Genomic DNA, 25,840 nt, shown 5'->3' on the forward strand with positions numbered 1-25,840 from the left:
ATTTATTAAACATCAGAGAGCTTTCGAACTAAAGGGTTGAAGGCTGCAGACATTAAATGCCACCATAGAAACTGTATTTCAAAAAAGCCCCTGAAGATTCTTTTCAAAGATAGTTTCTTATTTATAATTTCAAAATTGTTTGAGACTTTCATACATTTTCTTTGCGGCGACATCTCAATAGATTATTGGTGAACCTTCAACAAAAGCACTACAATCTACAATTTTAAAATAGTCCGATTTCACAAGAGCAATAAAACATGCTCAAAACAGAAGCAGTTTCTTGGTTTTGTGCAACAGAATATTCATGAAGTCCACTGGGCTCACTCTATATTTCTACTTGCAAATAAAAGTTGATAAAAAGAAATTATAACTATTTCTTCCCATTCAGTGACATTTAAACTGAGTAACAGTTTTTTTAATCTTATCTGTATAACAGGTTTAACTTGTACAAGCATTTCTGAGGCTTCTTTGTGTTTTTTCTTTCAATTGTTCAAGTTAAAAGTAAGTTTACTGTTATCTGACAATTTTCAATTTTGGGTAAAAGAAGACTTTCAATGTTCTCAAAAAACTTGAAGTGATGAACTTGAGTTCTTGAAACAAGAAAAACGTTTTGCAGTGTGCGGTAAACCATACTTGTCACGTGCCGGGCCGGGCCGATTTCCAAATTTTCACCGGCCCGGCCCGGTCGGCCCGGGTGGAGCGACTTTTTTTCGAAAAACATGTTTTTTTTCAGCGTTAATTTTTGAAAAGGTGGTTTTTGGGGCATTTTCTTCAAAAATTCGACTAAATTGATTATTTTCATTAGTTCTACAGTGAATTTAGTGATAAAAAAGCACTTGAAAATTATTTTTGGGATGCAAAAATTTTAAAAAAAATTCCACCCGGGCCGACCGGCAAAATTTTTCCTCGGCCCGGCCCGTCAAATGACAAGTATGCGGTAAACAGATTGATAAACCCGTGATGATAGCTTAAAACATTTCTACGTTTACGCATTTTTATAATGCACTAGGCTAGAGCAAAATGTACACAACCGGGGAAATATATGAGTAGAATTTAAAATAGCTAACGAAACTGTAAAGTTATTGATGGTCGGAAAACAAAACACCCACAAAAATCGTTGTTGAAACTTTCAATTTTAACTGTTTCTTAACTTCTTTCAGTTAACTGTTTCATTTTTATTTTTTCAATTTGCTCATTTTATAATTGAGTATTCGATTTTCTCTTTTGTTTTTGAAACAATTCCATAAATTTTTCGATTTGTTAATGTTATTATTTTCCGTACATATATGCTGATCCATTATATAAAGAAACACAATAAAAATTCAAGTTGCTAACGAAACAGTAAAACTAGTAATGGTCGGAAAATAAACACAATAAATAGTTGTTGAAATCAACCTTCGATGGACTTTTTTTCAATCAACTGTTTTATTTGTGTCTTTTCAATCTGCTCTTTTCACATTTAAGTATTCATTTTTCTCATGTTTTTGAAACAATGCCATAATTTTTTCGGTTTCCAAATAATATTATTTTCCTGTATATGCTGAAAAATCATTCACTGAGATAAATTATTAAGATATTTATGATTGACATCTTTACTATTAACAAACGCAAACGGCTGTATGTTTGTTTGTCTGTCGCCGATCCTACCGCCCTTCCAACAGAACCGATTTTCATCAGGTTTGGACCAAAATATCAGAAATTTTCTCTAAATGGTGTCCATCTTTTTCTTTTTTCAAAATTCTCAAAATGACGTCTTCTAAGATAGAAACACAGATAAAGCATATGGGAATCGACAAAAAAAAGGGGAGAGACGGTAGGCAAAGCGTCGTCTCTCCTTTCCTCGCCCCTGTCGCCGTTTCGCTTGGGCCGCCGCATGGATCAGGTGGATGCGTCGCAGCGTTCGATCTGGCAAGTTAAGCAACGTTGACTACAGTTAGTTGGTTTGAACCCATGTCAGGACGTGAAGGATTTTTGATATCGTCGGATTCAGAAAAAAGTAGATGATTCCAAACGTGTTGTCCGTTTCCGGATTGGTACACGTCATAAAAAGTTATGGGCCGTTTTCTTAAAAGTGATGACGTTAAGGATTTTTTGATAACATCGGATTCAAAAAAGGCGACGTGAACCGACTGGTTATTTTAAGATACAAATTTTTTTCTGCTTCATTGGTGCGACAAACGTTTTCAACTGTTTCTGAAATAGTCATCCATCTGACTCAGACATATAGATATGATTTTTTGGTAAAGTTTAACTAGTGTGTCTATGTGCACCTAGAATTTGTGTTCGTTACCCTCTTTTCAATGTTCAACGACTCTTCAAGCCCCAGTTTTTGTTGAAAAATGAATCATATACTATCCATTAAAACTCTGTAGATTCCATTTCTGCTATTGAAATTGCTACATTCGAACAAGGAACATAGTTGTAGGAACTAACCATGAAAACGATGCTCAGAAGAAAGGAGAATCTGTTTCAAGTTGATTATTATTGTCGGCGTTTTCGAAAGGTTTAATCATACTATTCCAACGTATTATAATTCCATCTGCGACTAACATCTGTAGCTTCAAACTGTTGTCAGTAGTGTTCAACCCAATATTCTTCAGGATCTATGTATTCATTCACGTTCAAAATGTTTTTTCGGTGTTCAAAAATATGTATTTTTTGTTTCTACCACGCTGACAATAGTTTGAAACCATGCTTGTCGCTCGCAGATAAATTGAAAAAAAAATCAATAACCGATTTTCGCAAATACTGCCCTTGGTGCTCATCATCAATTCGAAACAGAATTGTTTTTCGCGAATTGGAAATTTGCGTTTTTTGAAAATGAGCGACGAGATCCTAAAGAATATGGAATCGAAAACTTCTGACAAGAGTCTGAATCTACAGATGTTAGTCGCAGATGAAATTCTAACTGAATTTAAATGAGCGTTATTACAACTTTACGAACACGCCGACAATAATCATCAACTTGAAACGGGTCATTATTTTTTTACATTGTTCTTGAAGCCACAACGTCTTGCTGTTGAAAGTGTAGCGATTTCAATGGAAGAAAAGGAATCTACAGAGTTGAAATGGAATATGATTCATTTTTCAACAAAAACTGCATTCCCCCCGAGACTTTCTCAAACCATCTCTACACCATGATCGTCCGTCCTCTCCACATAAATGTACTGTTTCACATTGTAATTTTTTGGGCGAAACGTTTTTTGTTTATCAATATAAGATGCAAATATACAACGGCCATGCCACTCATGCTACACCAGAATTAAAGAGATATGACACGAATACGAGATAGGGAGTTGAGTAAAATTTATAGAGCAAAAAGGGGAACATAATATGGCGGAAGGGAGTGGATGTGTCAAGTGATCAATGAAATAGTAGTATGAATAAAAACTTTCCAACACGGTGACAGTAATCATTAACTTGAAACAGGACCAATTTCTCTTCTGCGTCTTGTTTCAGTGTTAGTTGGCTACCCCACACAATGGTAAGGTCCGCAACTAAAAGATTTGAGTTTTTACGAGCCGCGTTGCGTGCGCGTCGCGGTTAAAATTGGAAGATACGACAAATAAACGTCAAATTTGAATTTGGCACCGTGCCAACCATAGTGCGACGGAGCGCGGACATACTCCTCCCATTGCTGTGCTACTAATGTGTAACATCTTCTCTAGAAATGTGCCGTTTTTAATTGCAAACATAGAATCCACAGCATCACCGCGGTCGGCCGCGGTCGAAACAATAAAAAAGCAGCGGTTTTTTTTTCAATGTTGCAAAACTTGGTCATTTTTGAAGAAAATTTTGTTGGCTTATTTATTTTTTGATACTAATCTGACAACCAGGGTTCGAACCCCACTGGTGCCCAAACTTTTTGTTTTCTTCGATGTAGATCTTTTTCGGAAAGGGGCAGTTCTGAGAAGAGACACTTGTAATCTAGAACAGATTTAAAATGTTTTTCGGTGGAGTCGAACTCTGGTTGTCAGATTGGTACCAAAAAGTCAAAAGGATATCAAGTCATGTTTTCAGTTTTTATTCTAAAAAGCCGCGACCTCGGCCGGCCACGATTTCTGACAACCTTGCTATAGGGTAAATTGTTTCCCACAGAACCAAAGGCGCACAGTCTCATAAGCAATTCTCACATACATACAAATGACGTCATCATGGCCTCTCAACACCACGACCGCCCGTCGTCTCTATCTAACGCGCGCTCTCTCACCGTCCATCTCTCCGTTCGACCCACCCTCCTCCTCCTCTCTTTGGCCCAGGTCAGTCAGTCATCCCTTCTTTTCTTTTCTTGTGCACTTTTCTCCCTATGGATCCGCTCGACCTCGTTATCAACTCCGTAGCATCCCAGGCACAACTGTCGGATAACGTTATCAGCTCCGTAGCATCCCCGTTACAACTGTCGGATAAAGTTATCAACTCCGTGGTATCCCCGGCACAACTTTTGGATAACGTTATCGATTCCGTGGTATCCCCGAAACCACCCGTAGAAAAGCCAGTACGGTATTGTCTGATTTGCGGCGACAAATCGTCTGGATGTCACTATGGCGTTTTGACCTGTGAAGGATGCAAGGTATCGATTTTTCTCTGATTCTGAATATCAAACACATAAAATTTCAGAAATTCTTCTGCCGTGCGTACGACAAGGAGTATCAATGCAGATACAAGACACCATGTGCGATCACCCCGAAAACTCGAAACGACTGTAAAGCGTGTCGACTCAAAAAGTGTAGAGAAGTGGGAATGCATAAACAGTCTCGTGAGTATTCTGGAAAAAAAGTTTTCTTCGAAAAAGAAATTTCAGAGCCTCCGAAACCAGCCAACAACCGCCAACAACCAATCGACACCATTCAACGTGAGCATTCTGGACAAGCCTTCAAAAAAGTTTTCACAAAAAAAGAATTTTCAGAATCTCTGCTCCCAGCCATCAACAACGTATCTCTGCAACCAGCCAACAACAGCCAGCAACCAATCGACCCCATTCAACGTGAGTACTCTGGGTAAACCTTCAAAAAAAGTTTCCACAAAAAAATAAATTTCAGAACCTCTAGAACCAGCCATCAACGGCCAACAACCATTCAATCCTACTCAAAAGGAAAAGTTAGAATTCGCATGGGTATGCTGACTATAATAGACATGGTTTAAGAAAAATTTTGAATGAGAATTTCAGATCACCCAACATATTCATCAATTTCATTTGCCGACTTATGGCTACTCGAATGAGAGAATGATGATGATGACGATCAAGGATGTTGAACTGGTGAGTTATTGATTTTTGGCAGAAGGGCGACCTGGGAAGGTTAGGGAATAGGCCCTGTGGGAAAAATTGCTATGATTGTCATTGTAGATACAGTATTTTCTGGAAGCAAGAAATGTTAGTGATGATACCATACCCAGAGCTGTCACAGGTTTAGCGGACTAGCTGTCTTCTGGCTCACTGGATTTTTGAAACACGTCAAGGGAGGCAATGGCCTCAAATTTGTCTACGTTAGCATGTTCAGCTCGATCCTTAACCAGCGTGATCTAGGCCATTAAAAATATCAATAAGATAATAATCTTTTGTTAAGAAATTCTATTATACAGTACTGTTGAAACGGTCACCCACAGAGGGAGCGACCGCCGTCCCACGTAATTTTTCGGTCTGCATGCGCTATATTCGACGACAATCTTTGAAAAAGAAATCCGCTGGAAACTGACATTTTTCCGAATGAGATTGACAAAAAAGAAATAAATTGGGAATAATTTGAATAGAATTAGTACCTAATCCAATTTTGAATCCGAATTTTGGTTATTGCGAAGTTTTTAATGAGCACAGGTTTATTATTTCGATTTTCAAAAATTACTCGAAATTCGTTAAATTTTTCAGAGTGAATTATGTTTTGACATCATTGGTAGTGGACAGAAATTGCATTTTGGAAAATTCTGAAATTTGTAAAAAAAAATTTAAACTTCCGTCGATAAATACGCAAACACTTCACACACAATTGCGAACCTTGGTCTGCTAATACGGTAGCTCATAGATTTCTAAACTCTACAACTTGATACGGTAGCGAAACAGTATATGCGGTTCATGTCTAACGGTTCAGCTGCCTTCTGGTTGACTGCTTCACTGCCTCGACAAAGTTTAGCTTGCCCACTAACCAACCTATCCCAAACAGACTTGCAAGCCCGCCGGCCCGGCCTGGCCCGGCCCGGCCGGCCCGGATTTGAATTTTTGAATTTTTTTCACTACAATTTTTTGTCCAAAAATTTATTTTCTGAAAATTTTTCATATTTTTCCTCAAGTATATTTTTCAAAAACCTTCGAAACCTACAAAAAATTGTTTTTAAGAAAAATTTTTCAAAAAAAAACCGGCCCGGCCCGGCCCGTTGCAAGTCTGATCCCAAAATAGAACAAGCGCAAACCATAATCGACTAAAAGATGTTTAAACGTTATACTAAAGTCAGTAGACCTAGATTTGAAGGTATGAAAAAATTCAGTTGGAAGTTTTAACATTAAAAATGAGAATGTATCACTACTTTTTTTGAGCTCCTCAATTTGACAACATACTTGTGAAACAGTATCTTAATACAAACAAAAGTCGCTTTTTTTCAGAAGACCAACACGGAAACTCTTCAACACTTTATCAACGAAATCGACTCCGACATCAAATCCTTCATCCCCTTCACCAGAAACGTTCCAATTCTCAACGACATATCCTCCGAAGACAAAATCATTCTCCTGAAGAGACACGCATTCTCCATTTATCTTGTTCGATCCGCACCAGCTTTCACTGACTGCGGATTCCTTCTCAGGAATGGTGGCATCATTGCCTGGGAGAAGTTCCACAAACTCTTCTACGGGGGGTTGGGCATAAAAATGAAGTCATTTGCGACTGCAATTGAATTGATGCACTTTAGCGAGGCCGAACTCGGAGTGTTCTTGATGCTTATCATGCTCCAACCGATTTTAATGAAAGACGTCGTGAAGACGGGATTCGATAATGTGTTTATGCTGATTGAAAATTACGCTCTAATCTCCAGAACCTTGTATTATAAATTGTCAACTCGAGATCAGGAAGAACGATTGTTCGACAGGATTCAGGGACTCCTCGAGCAGGTTAACACTATTAGTGAGTTCTATTACCATATTCCAAAAAAAATTTAATTTTTTGTTCAGATAATCTCCACAATCAAACCCTTGATTTGATTAAAAAAAACCTCATCTGCTTTTCTGTTCCTCGCCTATTCTCTGAAATCTTCGGTGTCCCACGGACCGTATTGGATGAAGAAGTAGCCGAGCATATAAGACGAATTAAAGAATCACAAGAATATTTGAAGTCTCGTGGGTTATTGAATATTCTGTGACCCGAAATATTTGAAATTATTTTCATGAATTTTTGCTGAAATTTTTGAGAAGAGAATAAACTTTTGTTTAATTATTTCAAATGATAATTTTAGAAAGAAGATCACAAAATCTATAGGTACTATTAGAAACAGAAAAAATACAGTTTCATAACTTGCTTGTCTTCAAAAATTATGAAAGTTGCTAATTTGATATAATTTTATGAAACAATAAGACTCAAAACAAAGCAAAATTCATCTGGACGAAGTGTAAAACCAGAAGAAGGAAAATGTTTTTTTTTTCACAAATAGCGCACAAAAGTTGTTTTTAATTGATTTACTATCCCGGTCCATTCTTCCTTACCTATACTACATGTAGGAACCATAAATCTCATTTTCATAAGCTAGAATTTTATATTACCAGCATTCCTCTAGGGTCAACTCATTACCATGAAACTGTAGTTATCCAAAAGCATTCCGAATTATACTCGGTTGTACTTGGTTTTCTTTTTTATGATTTTTTATCGTTTCACATAATGACAGTGGATATTCAAAAACCACTTGTGTTATGAAACAAACTTGTATCAGAAAATTTTCAGTGTCTATCTATTAAGTACCCATTGATCGAGACATGTGGTCAAAATATTTACAATGATTTTGAAACTGTAACAAGTGAGAATTCACAATGTGATAGCGAAAGTTGTTAATACGATCCTATTTTGAATAATCGAAAATTACTGTTCAAATTCATTTTATTAATGAAACCAATGAATATTTGAGCAAAACTTGTAATGAGTCCTTTGAGTGAAACAGTATTTTTATTCTGTCATGGTAAATCTGAAGATGAAGAAATAAGTGCTTCTTTATCACTAAATTTTTTTTTAAATCACTAAAGAACTAATAAAAATCATCAATTCAGTCGAATTTTTGCAGAAAATGCCCCAAAAACCAAAATGAAGTGTAATATGAACCGAACTCTTATGAACAATGAATTTTCTACACAGTTTCAGTTTCTTTATGTCTTTAATAAAAAAATGTGTCTGTACTAGTCCATCGAATCCAAACCTGAATACTTTGCAAACAAACTTTAGGTCGACAATATGAACAGTAACCATCAAATGTCACAGAATTTAGTTGACCAACTAGAAAAGAGTAGGAAAGAGAGGACTAGAAAGATGAATAAAAAAAAATCAAAAGTTTATAAAAATGAATTTCCTGAAACCGTAAGTTTATTTATTGTAATTGCGATACGTCACTCATTTTCGTATAGCCAAGATTAAAATAGGCATTTTACTTTATTTGAAAGCTTATTATGCCAAAAACTACCGGAGTATTTAAAACAAGTTATATATTCTCGGGTTAATGAAATTGCAAAGTTTTTTATATGTATTCAATACTCTGATTAAGTTTCCTGAGAACAACATAGATTTCTTGTTGTAGATATGAAACAGGTTTTTTTGATCGGCACAGAAAATCGGATGGTGTCGGCAGCCCGGTCCCTGCAGCTTGGAACTCGCATAATCTGTTTTTTTTAAATTTCAAAATTACTGTACTTGAAAACAACAATCTCATTACTATCCCAATATTTCAGATGTAGTATTCACTAGGTTTCTGAAACAGTAACTTAATTCCAACTATTTGAGAGCACGTCCCAGTGAGAAGTGAAAAATGAAGACCCCTTAGCCAGACTTGAAATTTTACAGTTTCACTTAGAATGGGTACTATGATGTCCATTTTCGCTAATCTCACCTGTGTCATCAATTCAGAAACTAAAAGTAAATGGACCTAATGCTGAGAAACCGCTGAGTTTAACGATTGAATGAAGTCAGTTTTTTGGAAGGTTGTGATTTGAGATGTTTTGGATTTAGCACCGATTTGCATAATAATAAGCAGCTGTCAAGTTGTTTTTACGCCGTCAAACGAAGAAATTAGGTGCAGGTAAGTACATATGGTCTCGGTGCAACATGATTTATGTATATTTTTGAGAGGGAGAAAAGAGGGGAAGGAGAAAAAAAAACGTAGGGAAGTGCCGTTGCGAGAAGAGGCCAGCATTGGGCAAAAATGCCGCGCGCCGCCTGCACATCCAATTCCGCGACGAACGGGGTACTGTAGATAAATGCGCGCGCCGTTTAAATAATGAGGCGCGGCAATAAATTAGTAGAATTCGGTAGAATCGACCGCACGGCCTCCCACAGAAACCCTCTCAAAGTACTGCGAACAGTACTTTGAGAGGGTCTCTGTGGGAGGCCGTGCGACCGTTTTTAAGTAGAACAGAAAGGGAATATGAAGTAGAGGAGCAGAGATAAATGCCTAGAAGAGTTGGAACTATAATTTCGGGGGATTTTGCTGGGAAAATCGGTGTGACCCGGAATTATGGGGCCGTTAAGTTGGCAGGTTGAATTTTAGAGGTGTCAAACTGACAACAGAATACATATGATTACTGATGAGCGTACATGTATGTACCCAACTAAAAATTAACAGAAAACATTGAAAAGAATTGTATAAATGAGTTATAAGAATCGATAGTGATGTTCCAATGTTGCACGAGTAAATTTTATTTCCAGAAACAAACCTGATTTAGGTCGTCACGAAAGGGCTCAATAACCGTGTCAACTTAAACCACAAACATAAAGTTAATACCAAATCAGTTTTTGAAAGGATTTGAGTTGGCAAATTTCTTATTATTTATTTTTACTTGTTTATTCAAACATTTTATGAAATACATCTACGGAAACTATGTCTGATGACAATAACTGGAGAAAAGATGAACAATAAAAACTCTACATCAAAATTCTGTTGATACATTTGAAAATGGTGTTTCTATCAAGCACTCGGTTCCGAATTTTCAAAATTTCTGAAGTTTGTGAAACAGTTACACAGCCAATCGAAATGAGATTGTGTAAAAACTGAATATGACGCACTCTCTGACTCGTTCGATCACCCATGTTCACCCGAAAAAAGTTGACCATCTCCGATTTGTCAATCCTTTTGATCAAAGACACTATCAAGTGTTCTCAGCAGAATGGGGTACTTTTTGGCCAGGTCTGTCACCTGGGTACCAAGAAAAATCAAAAAATCGATACTTTTCGAAAAATTTTCCTGAAGTAGTTAGCTATGAAATCTCAACGAGAAATTAATGTAGACACTATTTGAAGCATTTTTTGTGTTCAGAAGAAAATTCCAGCTCAACACCTTCATAGTGAAAATTTTGAAAATTCATGATTTTTTTAGGTTTTTTTCATGAAATCGTTTTTATCTCGGTAGCGACACAAGAAGACAGCGTTTTTTATTTAAAATTCAAAATCTACATAAAATTTGGTATCGGAAACATGTTGTCCCTACTTGTAACTCGGGGACCAAAGAACGGTTTTTTGGGGAAGTATAAGAAAAACACGGGTTTTAATTTTCGAGGCCTTCCGGTAAATCATTTTTGATGTTCCAAAACAAAGATTTTTTTGAATTTTTTTATTTAGTTATGTCATTTTATTACATTCCCAACACGATTTTCGATCATACCACAAAAAAATTTTCGAAAAAATTCAATTTTTTGAATTTTTGAAATTTTTTCTTGATATGAATCATTTGAACAGAAATATGAAGGATATCAGTACAAAATTAGGAGAACGTGACTGGAACATAATTTAAGTTTATGAAAAAACTGATTTCCACTATCGGGTCATCTGCAATTTACGTTTTCAAGATAAAATTAACCAAAATGTTCAACTAGGAAAGTTGGTGCTATGGTACGTCATACTTGCATCTTTATTTGACAGAGGACTGTGTTGAAAATAACAGTAAACATAAGAAAACTGCAAAAATTAATTGATATAGCAAAATTTTCAAAAAAAAATGAAAAAAAGAGACTCATACATGTTTAATGTTCTGACCTTTTTTTGGAAGTCCGAAAAGAGTTTTTTTCATTTTTTTTGTTGAAAACTTTGCTATATCAATCAATTTTTGCAGTTTTCTTATGTTTATTGTCACTTTCAACACCGTCCTTTGCCAAAAAACGTTGCAAGTACAAAGTTCCTTTGCATCAATTACCCTAGTTGAACATTTTGGTTAATTTTATCTTGAAAACGTAAATTGCAGATGACCCGATAGTGGAAATCAGTTTTTTCATAAACTTAAATTATGTTCCAGTCACGTTCTCCTAATTTTATACTGATATCCTTCATATTTCTGTTCAAATGATTCATATCAAGAAAAAATTTCAAAAATTCAAAAAATTGAATTTTTTCGAAAATTTTTTTGTGGTATGATCGAAAATCGTGTTGGGAATGTAATAAAATGACATAACTAAATAAAAAAATTCAAAAAATCTTTGTTTTGGAACATCAAAAATGATTTACCGGAAGGCCTCGAAAATTAAAACCCGTGTTTTTCTTATACTTCCCCAAAAAACCGTTCTTTGGTCCCCGAGTTACAAGTAGGGACAACATGTTTCCGATACCAAATTTTATGTAGATTTTGAATTTTAAATAAAAAACGCTGTCTTCTTGTGTCGCTACCGAGATAAAAACGATTTCATGAAAAAAACCTAAAAAAATCATGAATTTTCAAAATTTTCACTATGAAGGTGTTGAGCTGGAATTTTCTTCTGAACACAAAAAATGCTTCAAATAGTGTCTACATTAATTTCTCGTTGAGATTTCATAGCTAACTACTTCAGGAAAATTTTTCGAAAAGTATCGATTTTTTTATTTTTCTTGGTACCCAGGTGACAGACCTGGCCAAAAAGTGCCCCATTCTGCTGAGAACACTTGATACTATCTTTGATCAAAAGGATTGACAAATCGGAGATGGTCAACTTTTTTCGGGTGAACATGGTCTGTTGATCGATGCTCGATCGACTCGGAGAGTGCGTCATATATCCTTAAATACTAACATTCATTCTCATCAAATAGAAGTTCTGTCAGAATTTTGGGAACCCTATTCCAGTTTTTATGGTTTTGATTGAGATTTTTTTTGCCGAACTGTGTTTTTGAAAAACTTAATTTCTGGAACAGTTTCTATTTTTATAGAAGCAAAAGTCGCTTAATAATAAAATTATGATACTAAAAAACAGGAAACTAAAATGCTGAGAAATTACACTCTTACCGTACAATCATATCATTAGTTTGAGATGTTTTGAGCATTTCCTTGTTCCATGAAACGGAAATATTTAGCATTATTTTTTTAATAAATAAGTAAATATATGTACATATGTACAGTCAGATTGGGATGGGAATAAGAATAGAATAGAGAAAAAAATTAGGATCTATATGGGGATTTTCTAGAATGTTCTTTTATTCTTGTTTTCAGTATTTAGGAACTGATTGTAACAGTGTATGCACAATTTAATGTTTTGATAAATCAATAAACCGTTTTATAATTTAAATAGTAATCGTAAAATAATAATATTGTGCTCATTAACTTATAAATAATTCGTGTTACATATTATTTTTATTTATCTCGGTTTTCAAGCTCAATTTATTGTTTTTTTGACCTATTTTTATAGAAATGCTCTAATTTCCTTTGTTATTGTTTTAAATAAATAAAGTTTTCACTAGTCTCAGTTTCAAAATGTTTTTTTTTGATGTATTAAAATTAGTAATCTTTGCAGAAACTATGAGTCAAAAAAACATCAGTTTCAAAAATATTCTGAAACAGAAATAATATACTGGGAGTGGATGTTGGATCAAATGACAATCATAACCCTTGAAAAAGAAATTTAAAAAGACAATTGTAATTTCATTTGTATTTATTAGACGACACACAAACTTCTGTTTCGACTTGTAACCATTTATTTTCACAAATATCTCAATCTTTGATTCCCAAAATCGGCGATTTCGTGCCTGTTTGTTCAAAACTAATTGTGTTTCGGATTTTCAATAGTTGGATAGCATTAGCAGCATGTATGTACGATAGGTGACAACAACTTTAGATTCCATTAATTGCTCAAATCCAACAACCCCAAATGGAAGTCAAATTTAGTTTTAGTGGGCTCGAATAGTTAAGCAGTGCGAGCAGAAAATTTAAACTGTATCTACGAAAGGACAAATACATTTTTTATTTCAAAAATCAATAAGCGGCGTCTATCCAACGCATTACTCTTTACTCTATTTTACGTTTCTATGTTCACGTGGTGCTGAAGAATAGTTCGATTAGTGTGAAAGACTAACCTATGTAGTGAATTGGAACCCATTGGAACTGAACTGAAGAGAACAGTAATAATGATTTTTGATGATTGGGAATTTTTTTTAAGTTATCACGATTTGCAGAAAATGAAAATATGGAAAACATCAGATTCAAGAGCGCATTCACAAGTTTCTGCAGTTTATGAAACCGAAATATTTCCTAATATGTTCAGATGACATGTAATGTGAATGGCCTTCTCAACAACTTTAAAAAATTGTTACTCAATTTTCTTTGGTTGTTGAAATCGGTTAAAATCAACAGCAACTCTGTTGCATACATTTTGAAAACTATGTGATGCAGTTGAAACTTAAAAAATGAATAACAGTTTACCGCAAACAAATCTTCTTCATCTTTTTGAAACTGTATATATATGTAGTTTTAGAAATGTTTTTGAAACTTTCGGCAAACAGGCCAGCTTTATGAGACTGGTACAGATAGTAGCGTGGTACTATTTGGGAAATTCTCTTTGTCAATAAACTTAAAGAAGCTGTATTAAAAATTCGTGTTAAAAATTTCTGTTTCTCTAGGTTTTGAAACATTACTAGGCGAGTTATTCTCGATGACATCCGGGGTCTCAAAGGATTTCATTACTTGTTTTCTTTATCTTATTGATGTAAATGGATTCATCTTTTTACAAGTTCCACTAGTCAAAAATATTCATACTGTTACACAACCTGCACTTTTGGATTCTAACTATTTCGAAATAGTGTCATTTTGGTAAAATAGTTTTTCTGGAACTTCCTATACATATGCCAATGACCCACTGCATTAATTATTATAATGAATTAAATTCGTCTGTTTTCTAATACTTCAAATTTCCCTATACACAAATGATCAAGAAAAAGTATATTCATTCCAAATATGAATTGTTTTCAAGTATTGGTTGATAATAATAATCATGAGAAATAGTAAAATTTCTGTAAGAATATCGTTTTGATTCACATTCTCCTGAAAAGCTAACTGGGAAACTCCAATATCAGATGAGAATTTCAATTGTACACGAGGTAATCTTATCATATCTGAATCCCTTCTTTCTGTACATAGAAGAGTTTCAAGTTTTTACCCTGGGTTTCTAAAGATGCATTAACTTTTCTATGTTCCAACTGTTAATTGCTACAGTTTGAAAAAATAAATAATTCAACTTAATCATGAAAATTTAATCAATACGAGTTAAGGGAAAGTGTGGCTTATTGTGAAAGAATGATAGGATTATCATATTATCTCAACATTACATATGTCATTTTTACTATTTTCCTGAAACAGTAACTTCATTATTTATTATTTAAGCGCACATCCTAGGTACGCGTAGGAAATAAAGACCCCATTGGACAGACTTTGAAAATTTACTGTTTCATTAAGAATGCATTTTGTATTTTTTAAAAGATTTGGCTACTAGGACAGCTGTCGCGGTAATTATATTGAATTTTACGGTTCAGCATACTTGCAACCGGGCCATGAGCGGGCCTTGAGATAACTAGCTTTAAAATGAAAATTGTGAGTCGATCAACCTGTAAAATTGTAGATATCGGTAAGGTCTTCTTAAACCTATTTCATTTTCACTGTGAGTTTAGTGAGAGCCGCAGTACAATCCATTTAGTGACCGGGCCATGAAGAGCCCGGCTCTGAATCATGGCCCGGCCACTAAATGGATTGTACTGCGGCTCTCACTAAACTCACAGTGAAAATGAAATAGGTTTAAGAAGACCTTACCGATATCTACAATTTTACAGGTTGATCGACTCACAATTTTCATTTTAAAGCGTTATTCTAAGGCCCGCTCACGGCCCGGACTCGGCCCGGTTGCAAGTATGCGGTTAATTTTGAGCGTATCAAACAATGGAATTTTCATGTCAGATCATCAGTTTCACAACAATCAAAGTGAATAGTCAAAGATTTGTGCTACTTTTGGAACAGTGATTTGTGGTTTTACGACATTCTGATTCATAAAAGATCAACAATCTTGAAATCACTCTGTTTCAAGATTTCAGACTTTCTGTTATTTTTGAAACAGTAGAGGACCGTGTTTTTTCGTGTTGACCAAGCAGTTTGTTAATGATCAGTTCACATCAAAAACTGAAGTCTTGAGAAAAAAATTACTAGCCAGTCAGAGCAACCTCTCTTCCGTATTATTTTCGGTTTTATTTCTCTCGCAGTACTAGTTGCATCTCCAGTTTATTTTCATAAAACAAGTCCAAGAAACTGACAAAATACGTTTTTTCAAACGATGCTCTATTTAATGTTCGGGTGTCGAGTTGAACATTTGGTAGTCTAAAATCAGCTAATGTAAGTTGAGAAATTAGGTAACAAAAGTCCCAATAGTTTTGGTTGGAAAACGCTCATTTTGTTAAAATTTTATTAATATACTATAATATTTCTGGAACACATCTCTAATTGTAAATAAAAATAGGTAAACTATTTTGAATGCTTGGAATTTTGATTTTTTGAAACTAGAATCAACTATAAAATAACACATTTATAAGTACATACATAGATCCTCACGGTTATCCGAAATTTTGCAACTCTATCAAAAATTGAACTATTTTTTCTGTTTCTAGATGTTTATTCAAAACTTTCTAAAGGATCTACAGAGATTTACTCATTGTTACACCTTCCAGAAATAAGGAAAAAAAGTAAAAGTAGCCTAAAAACCGAGTGAATCTTCCTAGCACTATGTTTCAAGGTTTCAGGCTTTCTGTTATTTTTGAAACAGTAGCATACGTTTTTCGATTTCCAGCACACAAAGTTAAACTAGAATTTCAATGTACAAATGAAGAGAGTAAGGAAACGTGTATTCTATAATGTACCTCTCGAGCAAAAACAGAAAATGATGTAAACGCATGAATTATGGCAGGTTCGAAACAGTATGTTGAACATTTTCTACAATTGTTTTCAATAATTTGAAAACGACAACGCTAGGAAACTTATTTTTGCTTTCAAAAAATTACATCTAGGTGGATAACAGAAGAGCCATTACAGATAAATATTCATTAATATTTTAGAAAACGTGGGAAACAGAGATTTCGGTCAATATCTGTAATGATGAACTATCGGTTCACACACAAAAGTTCACAATTTGCCGCGCATAACACTCTGCAAACTACTGTCCAATTATATCAGGTAGTTGTAACAGAGATCTTGGTTTTAAATAACTTATGCAATCAAATATGATACTTTCAACTTTCTAAATAAATCACGGTTACAGAAAATGTGTTTAAAATTTGGATGATTATTTCCAGAGAAAAAAAATGAATAAAAGGATCACTTTTGTTAAAAAACGATAGGTACTTTACGTTCTCATCAAAACAGTATTATGAGTTTTTTCATTTTAGAAATCCGATTCCAAGTTTTTTTGGTTTCAGTTTAGTATGTTCAACAATGAATTTTACAAAACTGAATTTTCCAGTTCCAAGTTGTTAACACAAAACCTAAAGCATGTTGAGATTGATAACTTATGAATGGTGGTGAATGCGAAAGAAATAAAATAGATAACCGGTTTCATCGACATTGTATGGTCTATCCAATAACTTTTGAAAACTGATTCTTCGATTTTCTTTCGTATTTATTTCTGAATACTTGATGCTTTGAATATTCTATGCGCTTAATGATTCTCCCATTTTTGAGCCGTGTTTTTTATAATTCAGCGTCACGGGTTTCAACAACTTGCAACATAAAACTTGTCCAACATTATTGAATTTGGTTCGAGAACTACCGTAAATACTGTATTATAACGGCACCTGTAATAGAACGGCACCTGTATTATAACGGCACCCCATCTACACTCAGAATTCATGAATATGATAAGGCCGGTGTTTTTTCTTGGTTCTGATTAGAAGCAGCGTGATTGATAACGTCTTGATCAACGAAAAGAATGCCCAAAAAAGGTTTTTCGTTTAATTTCAAGGAGTTTTTGAAACTACAAAGTTTCTCTCGGATGCAGTTGAAAAATATAACGGCATGCCGTTATAATACAGTATATACGGTATATGATGTTGTTGAAACTTTTTAAAAAGTTTGCCGCAAACATTGGGGGAAACCCTTGTCACACAATTGAATGTCATCAAATAACCTTTATCTCGAAAATTCGAAACAGGAGTGTTTTCAATAGCACAGAAATGTTTCCAAGTGCTGTCAGGATAGTGAGATTTATACAAAATACGATATTGCATAGTAAGACAAAATCTTGGCATCCTCACAATCAGCAACATAAAAATTTTAAAATTGAATGCACGTCAAGGTGAAATTGAAATAAAAAAGTCTAACATTATTGAATTTGGTTCGAAAACTATATAATGTGGTTGAAACTTTAAAAAAAAAGTTTGCCGCAAAATCTTGACATCCTCAGCAACATAAAGATTTTTAACAGAAAAACTCAAACCAGATTGTTTGGATAATCAACAAATTCTGAAAGCATTCCATTTCGTTCTGTTACATAACATTCATGAAACTGAATATTATTTTAGTTTTACGTTACTCACAAGGTGTAAAGGTGTCATGTGGTGTAATATATATTCATCAAAACGTTAAAAGTACTCCTATTGAAATGAAAACATCAAACAGCAATTGGGAAATTATAAATCCAACTATCAACACTCACTATAAGGTTCTGAAGCAGAAAACATATCGGAACGTAGGACCACTGGAAGTATACATGACAGTTTTTATTAAAATTTATAAAATTTAGAAAGGGTTCATTTAAAACAGCTATCGGCATAATAAATAAACTTGATGAGAATGTGTTTGGTAGTAAATCAAAAGAACTGTTTGGAACAAACAATTTGAAAGAAATTGTTCTAAAATTTTCTAAAGATTTGTATTTCTTTTGGTTTTAAAATATTAACCCGCAATGAGTTTATCCTGTTTCACAACCTGCACATCAGCATTTCTTTTTCCTGTGATACCGTTAACCCAACCTTTTATATATATATATATATATATATTCATTTTCAGATACAGTGTATATATCTGATGTGGCTACGTAACGAGGATGACCATATTGATCTGTATCCAAAAATTGTATTCTATAAATAAATCCCGTTTTTCGTGCTTTTTATCAGTGATATCACACAAAAAGCTCTCACCCTCGAGTAACCTCTTTACTATTCACTCAATTTCTTCATACGAAGATTTATAATATTTTTATTACATCTAGACAAATAAAATTTAACACAATTATAAAACGGTCAAAAATAAATATATCCAAATCATCCTAAATATCAACCAGAAAACCCGTCGGTGCCAATCTTCCAATCCTTCCTTCCATTTCTTCTTTTTTGATCTTTTTTCTTCTTTGATCTGAATTTTTTTGGTTTGAATTCCCCGGACTTCTTCTTTGGCTCTGGTTTTGATCTCGACTCCTGAAGTCTCAATTCCTGCGCCAATCGTTTGTTTTCTTTCTTCAACCAGTGAATTGCAACTGTTTCTGGGCTCTTCTTGATTGGAAAGGATTGTTTTTCCAGCTCGGAATCCTGATCCTCATCTTCTTGCTCCTCGATCTCCTCTTTGATATCCCTAAGAACTCTCGGCGTGTCTGGCTCAGGTATCTCTTGTTTCACAATACCAGTCAGACCCTTCTGCTCGCTCAGAGACTTGATCAATTTGTTCGCATCGTCGAGTCTCTTCTTCAACTGCTCGCTCATTCGCTTTTCAGTTCGCAGGTTCCGAACGACTCTCTCCAGATTCTTGTGATATCTGGTCTTCATGGAGAGGAGTTCGAGTTGTCTGGAAATAATTCATTTGTTGGAAAATGTTAATTGTGGTAATTTCCCTTACTTCTCACGGTTTTCCCGTTCTTCCTTCAGAAATTTCTTCGTGAGGTTTGACGCCATGGTCTTATAGTGTTGGAGTTGGTAGTACATTTTTCAGTTGAGTTTTGTTCTTCTGAAAAAATACAACTGATATTCACCAAAAATAGGAAAAAAGGGAAAGAAGAAAACCAGAAAATGGTGTACAGACCCCTAGAATGAGGTAACTTGACAGTGGAGGATCAATAAGTCGTCCTCTTATTTAGGTGTCGTGTGCGCGCGCTTATTTTTGACCTATACTGGCATCCTCCGGGAGAATGCAGGTTTATAACATTTTTTTCGCTATATTATCGAAATAAAAAAGTTCCGACATTTTTTCCTCGTCGGTGTTTGCGGACTCAAGCCAAAATTATCAAATTTTGGCTTGAGTCCGCAAACACGCAAACACAATAGAATTGTTCAAGACCGGTTTCTTTCGAATCGATGTATTCCGCTATGAGACTAGTAAATGAAACTGTATGAAAGTTCTTTCAAAATATATATTAAACAGTAATTATCTCATTGATAACAATGCATTGAATCGCATTTGAGAATGACTCCGGGGCGTTTGAGAACAGGAAGCCACGAAGTTTCACCACTAAACATGAGAAAAATTACTGAAAAATGTCACGTAAATTGTTTTTAAAAAAACCTTATTGTGTAGATATTTTTTCACGTTTAGTTGGGAAATGTCAAGTTACCTGGTTTACAAACGTCATGGACCAGAGAGAATTGACCACATCAGTTCAGTCAGGTTTTTTTGCTAACCACATTCAGAAAATTATTATTCTACAGTTTCAAGAGATAGAGAAATTTGTACACTGTGATAGACACCCAATATATATTTTGTTCTGTTTTAGCGATTTTCTTCATTAGCTTTTTATGCAAAAAAAATTATTGATTCATCATAATCTTCGAAAAGAAACCACTCAATTTTTGAAAACATTCTCAAAAAAAATTATTGTTTTCAAGTATTGGTTGATAATAATAATAATGAGAAAAAGTAAAAATTTCTGTTAGAATATCGTGATGTTATATACACTTCTGTATAAATTTGTTGAAGACGTAATTCACCAGTCCAGAGAGAGATGGTATCAAGTGTTCCAAACCTACACACACATTAAAAAGATTTTTGAAACAGTTGCAAAAATGTGTTTCATGTTTTTCGGAAATAGCGACAAAACTATTAGAAATTAATATTGTAAAAGAATTTTTGGAATCATTAATATTTTTAAAATTTTTAAGATTCCTGATTTTTTTCATGGTTAAAAAAGTTGGTAATTTGGCAGCCCGTTATTCTTATTGTGAAGGACTCCTAACAAAATCCATACTGTTTCTATCTCTGCTAAAAAGGGTAAGGTTTTTTTTAGCATTGTTAACCAGATCCTTACGTTCGCTAGAAATAACCGATTTCAAATTTTCACAGTTCAAGTGTGCCTAGATTCCTATAAGTTGTTAACAATTTATCATTCTCATGATTTTTTAATTCAGACTTCTGTTTCAAATTTAAGTCTAATTCTTATTTGGTTTTAGTTGAACGCTACCGATTTAGCTGCGTCCAAAAAACTTCGGGCACTAAATAAATTACATTAACTTTTTATGAAAACTGGTTGAAACATATTTTTCTCGTTGTTAATTGAAACTTTTTCAGCTTCAGTAAGATTGTGTATCCCTGAGTTCGGCGGCTTCAAGAAATCAAACATCTTGGTCATTCTCAACGTAGTTTTCTGATGTTTTTAGACTATATTTTCATTTTTGTCACTAGTATATTTTAGTTCTGAACTTTTCTAAAAGTGTATTTAGACTTTGGCACTCCAGGCATCTCCACATTGATAGGATACAGAAATATCAAAAAGTTCAAAAATCACCAAGCAGAGAAAAACGTGACTGGTAATTTTCTTTCTCAGAAAATTGATGAAAACTTATGAAAAATGCAAAATCAAATAATATTCCAACAAATAAATTGATGAAAATCTGAAAAATATCTGATTTTTACAGATCCATCTGAAAATAGTGATATTGCGTTTTTGAGATCTCATAACTTTAGAAAAAAAGCATTATATGTTTTTATACTTGGTGAACATATTAATTATTGTTAGGTGAACTCATATACAAAGTTTCTTGAAATTTTGAGACTTTCACTTTTTTCACCATGGAGGGGGGTACGTGAAAATTTCGTGAAAAAACACACATTTTTGCTTATAGAAAAAAAAGGTCGCGGAATTTTGGGATAAAAATTGGCACAAAGTTGGACGGTCTAAAGACAATCAAACTGCAATAAAAAACTTTTTTAACCTAATGAAAAAAATATTGGGGGTATGCAAAAAACTGTTCATTTTTTTCAAAAATCTATTTTTTCTGATTGATGCCAAAAGATTTTTCAAAAATTGTCAACACAAAAAATGTTCAAAAACATGCTTAAAACTCATTTCTGAACTTTTTTTTCAGATATCAGTTGAAGGGAAAAAATTAATTTTTTCACTCCCCCGATTTTTTTCTATATGTCAAAGGGGGCGGAGCCTAAAAAGCTGTACGGTTTTTTCATAAGGTCATCATATGGACCCATAATATCAAAAAACCAAATGGGCTAATCGCGTTTGGCCGATGTGTTCTATGGGCAGTTCGAGAAATACTGACATTGTCTCTTAAGTTTCAAGTGGCAGTTACTGATGTCAGCAGGCACTTTGAATAATTGCATTTCTTGTCCTCTTAATTCATACCTCCTTTTAATCGAAATATTTAAACTTTGTTCCCTTCATAATACCTTTATTTTTAGCCTGAACGTGTTATGAAACACTTCTCTCTATTTTATTCCCCTTGGTTTTTGTGTTGTCATGCACCTGCCCTTCCCGTGGCACAACATCGTCAACATTTCAGTTTTAACCTGAATCATTCCAGCTGCAAAATTGGTCGATTTTTGAGCATAGAAGTGAGGAGACTAACCAGTTATTAAGGGTTGCACCTGTCTTCGAGTTAGAGAATTTGTGATTTATTCTGTTCATCTATCCGATTTCAAACTTCAGTTCCATGTCCTTCAACTCAACTTTATGGCCGAATACTATCCATTTCAATGAGACTTATATGAATTACCGTATCCAATGGAACGGTTGGCCTCAAATATGTGCAGTCCTTCCCTGGGTTTACATACTTCCAAGTTTCCACGTCATCTGCAAGATATTCTCAGTCTACCTATCGGCTAACTGGACCCGACCAGAGCCAGGATTGAATCAACATGTGTTTCTAGTGATTTCATTATCACAACTCACTGTTTTCATCTTTTTCTTATTCGATTGGTTTATGGTTCGACTTCCGTCTACCGGGTTGTTCACTTCATGGTGTGCTTCAATTGAGCCAAATCATTTTTTGAAGTTTATATTCATGATGGCGTATTACACAAATTATTGTGCAATGATTTTTCCGTTTCTGATGCCTGTGGTGAGGTTGGTGGTGGTCTCGTTTCCAAGGAATCATTTTAAGGTGAGGATGACCCAGGGGGGAAGACCTGGAACAGTAGGTAATCATAGATCTGTTCATCTATAGAATTTCGTACCGACAGAAATTAACAGTATTGGCACTGTTGGACCAAAATTGTTTCTGTAACATAAATTTTCGGTTTCATTGAAATAACTTATGTGCTTGAAGTTTTCTAAAAGTGATTATTTTAGAACCAAAGTTTCAATTCGGTCCAGTCGGCTTTGGTCCGACCGCCGACCGACCGAGCCGACCAAGGTCCGCATTTTGTGCGTGAAAAGTTTTTATGTATCTACGGAAGTTTTTTCCACAAATTTCAGAATTTTCCGAAATTCAATTTGTGTCTAAGCGCCTTATAATATTCAAAAATTAACTATAAGTACATATAAGCCGTTTTTGAAACAGAAAATTTATAACTTGGTGGTATTTTTCAAAAAAAAGCCGGGGATTCCGATTGTTACCAATGTAGATGAGTGATACATTAGACTAATTGTAAGACTGCTTTTGCAACAAAAATTGTCGGTTCCATTTTAAAAATTTATGTTTATGAAATTTTCTAAAAACGATTCGATCGGTGGTAGTCGACTTTAGAACTCGGAAAAATATATCTGTTACAAAATAAAGCTATGACAATACAGAACAGACAATAATAGAACTGAACAGAGTGGAACTACGAAAAAATGGAACTGCTACAAAATAGAACCCATAAGCATTTTTAAAGCCAAAACTAGAGTTATATTTTATAAAAGTTCCATTTTGTAACAGTTCCATTTTTGTCTGTTATATATTGGCACAGTTTTATTTTGTCACAGTTCTATTGTTGTTTGTTCTATATTGTTACAGTTTTGTTTTGTCAAATTCTATTTTTTCCGAGTTCTAAAGTCAAACACCAACCAAAGACAATAATAATATCATTCAAAACGTTAACTAGAATAATATCATTCAGAACGTTAACTAGAATTATAAGCCTTTTTGAAACAGAACATTAATGATTATCATACTTGTCAAAAATAGGTACCCATTTTTACCAATTTTTTTGTTTGGAATTTTTCGAAAAAAAAACAGTAAAAATGCTTAAATTATCATACATATTCACATTTTGATTCAATTTTAAATGTTTATTCGAAAACTATACTTTTTTCAAAAAATTTCCAAAAAAAGTTCAAAAACTCAAAATGTTTTGAAAAAATGTTTCAAAACGGGTCGAGATTTTTCCTGATTTCGGCCCGGCCCGGCCCGTGACAAGTATGATGATTATTATGACATTTTGGAAAAAAAACCCCCGGTGTTTCCGATTCTAGATGTGTGACAGTTTTTATTGTTTTTTCAACAAGAATTTTCGGTTTCATTTAATATATTTATCTTTATGAAATTTTCCACAACCAATTTTCTCATGGGATTTTCATAGTTCCAGTAGAGTCAGGTTCGGAAGCATTGAGGGTTTCATTTTCAGTCCTGCTGTAATATGGCTGGTGTCCATAATCTGAATCCCAACTCACACTAGAACAGACTAAAATATTTACGGTTCTGATTCGCTTTGATGAGATTAAGGACAGCACCGTGATATAAACTCTTTCAAAATGCTGTGCCTGATGAAAAATTTCAGTGACTTGAAATATAATTACTCTTTGTAACAGAAAAATATGAGTTGGAGACATTACGGACTCAATAAAAATATTGTTTTGAAATATAGAAAGCGCTTCTATTAGGGCATAAGAGTATCAGTTTATAATTGGACCTCATGAAACAGCTTTCGTTTTCCACTAACTATAATACTTTCCACGTTTAACGATTACAAGTATTTTTTATTCCAGTTTATAAACATATTGAAACAGTATTCTAAATCTTTTCAATTTTTTACGCTTTCAAAATACCCTTGAACAGATCACAAATCCCGCATAACTTAATTTCTTTTTATATTCAATTTGCAGATAAACTCAATTCTCCTGCGCGTCAGTGTGCCTCTCATCTGGCTCTATCCCCTCTGTTTCACCTTTTTCCTTATTCCAGCCGTTGGTGTTTGCCGTCAAATTAGTAGTCCATATCCGTTGGGCGCGATTCATATTTATTATGCAAATGCTGCGTTTGGGGTAAGTAGAAGTCATAGGCAAAAAAAAATATTCAAAAATTTATCCTCAAATGTTTTGTGATCTCGTTGAAACCGGTGATGTTTGATAACTGTGATCATAGAAAGTGCTTCAAAACCCAGTAATTTTTAAAGAAAAGTTATAATTACCACTTTCATAAAATTTTTTTGCAAATGAAAACTTAAAGAACAAATAGAGTCACCGCGCGCCAAAGACACCCCAGACCCAGATTTTCTATATTTCCAGCTCCGAAATTCATATTTCTACCTCTACAACACTATTGCATGGGTCACACTTGCTATTCTGGCCAATATTCTTTTATTCCTGAAAGTTGCAAAGGCTAGAGCGCAACTCATCAGTTTCCAAAAAAGTGCAGTGTCTTACAAAGCGGAATTATCGATTACAATTACTACTGTGGTTATGATACTTTTCTATGTTATCAATGGAAGTTTTATAGTGAGTTTGTTACTTGATAATAGAAGTTTTTTGTTTAAATTTTTATTTCCAGATAATTTATGTCCTGTACTATGGTACAAGTTCCTATTTCTCGTTTTTGGTTATCGTGAAAGCGTTTGCAAACGACGCGGAGACTTGTGTTGTTCCGTGGATATTCTATTTGACTCATCCGGTATTCAAGAAAAAAGCAATCAGTTGTGATTTGGTATTCTCAACGAGTTCATTTAAAAGACGGATTAATAATAGTTGATGTTATACTTTTTTTCGAATATAAATTGTGGAAGAACCCGATTGAAAATTAGGAAAATCAGTGGAATTTTACAATTTTCTAAAACAGAAAATTTTATTTTCAATAGCATTTTTTCCTACTGCTTGAGAATGAGATCATTCATTTCAAAATTTCAAAAAATGATGGATATAATTGTTTCTTTACATCTAACACTGTCATATTCAATCTCTGAAATGTAACCGTTTCAATAAATTATTAGTTTCACTACAATGACTTTATTGCTTCAATTGTAGAAGCGCGGGATAGTTTGCAATAAT

General features: G+C 34.2%; 3 protein-coding genes across 3 annotated transcripts; 2 read left to right on the forward strand and 1 right to left on the reverse strand.

Moving 5' to 3' along the window:
- Positions 1-4,306: 4,306 nt before the first annotated feature.
- On the forward strand, positions 4,307-7,344 carry GCK72_012400 (uncharacterized protein; the record flags this gene model as incomplete). Its single annotated transcript, XM_053729082.1, has 7 exons — positions 4,307-4,570; positions 4,618-4,756; positions 4,802-4,984; positions 5,040-5,113; positions 5,168-5,257; positions 6,593-7,109; positions 7,157-7,344. The coding sequence occupies 7 exons, from the start codon at positions 4,307-4,309 to the stop codon at positions 7,342-7,344; spliced, it is 1,455 nt and encodes a 484-aa protein (XP_053583854.1).
- Positions 7,345-18,713: 11,369 nt separating this feature from the next.
- On the reverse strand, positions 18,714-19,355 carry GCK72_012401 (uncharacterized protein; the record flags this gene model as incomplete). Its single annotated transcript, XM_003093421.2, has 2 exons — positions 18,714-19,218; positions 19,270-19,355. 2 exons carry the CDS (start codon positions 19,353-19,355, stop codon positions 18,714-18,716), a joined length of 591 nt encoding a protein of 196 aa, XP_003093469.2.
- A 2,952-nt stretch (positions 19,356-22,307) lies between these two features.
- On the forward strand, positions 22,308-25,544 carry GCK72_012402 (uncharacterized protein; the record flags this gene model as incomplete). Its single annotated transcript, XM_053729083.1, has 4 exons — positions 22,308-22,757; positions 24,683-24,841; positions 25,085-25,294; positions 25,347-25,544. The coding sequence occupies 4 exons, from the start codon at positions 22,308-22,310 to the stop codon at positions 25,542-25,544; spliced, it is 1,017 nt and encodes a 338-aa protein (XP_053583855.1).
- Positions 25,545-25,840: the final 296 nt, after the last annotated feature.

Source organism: Caenorhabditis remanei, chromosome IV (assembly GCF_010183535.1).
Source record: "Caenorhabditis remanei strain PX506 chromosome IV, whole genome shotgun sequence".
In the NCBI taxonomy this organism is placed as follows: Eukaryota; Metazoa; Nematoda; class Chromadorea; order Rhabditida; family Rhabditidae; genus Caenorhabditis; species Caenorhabditis remanei.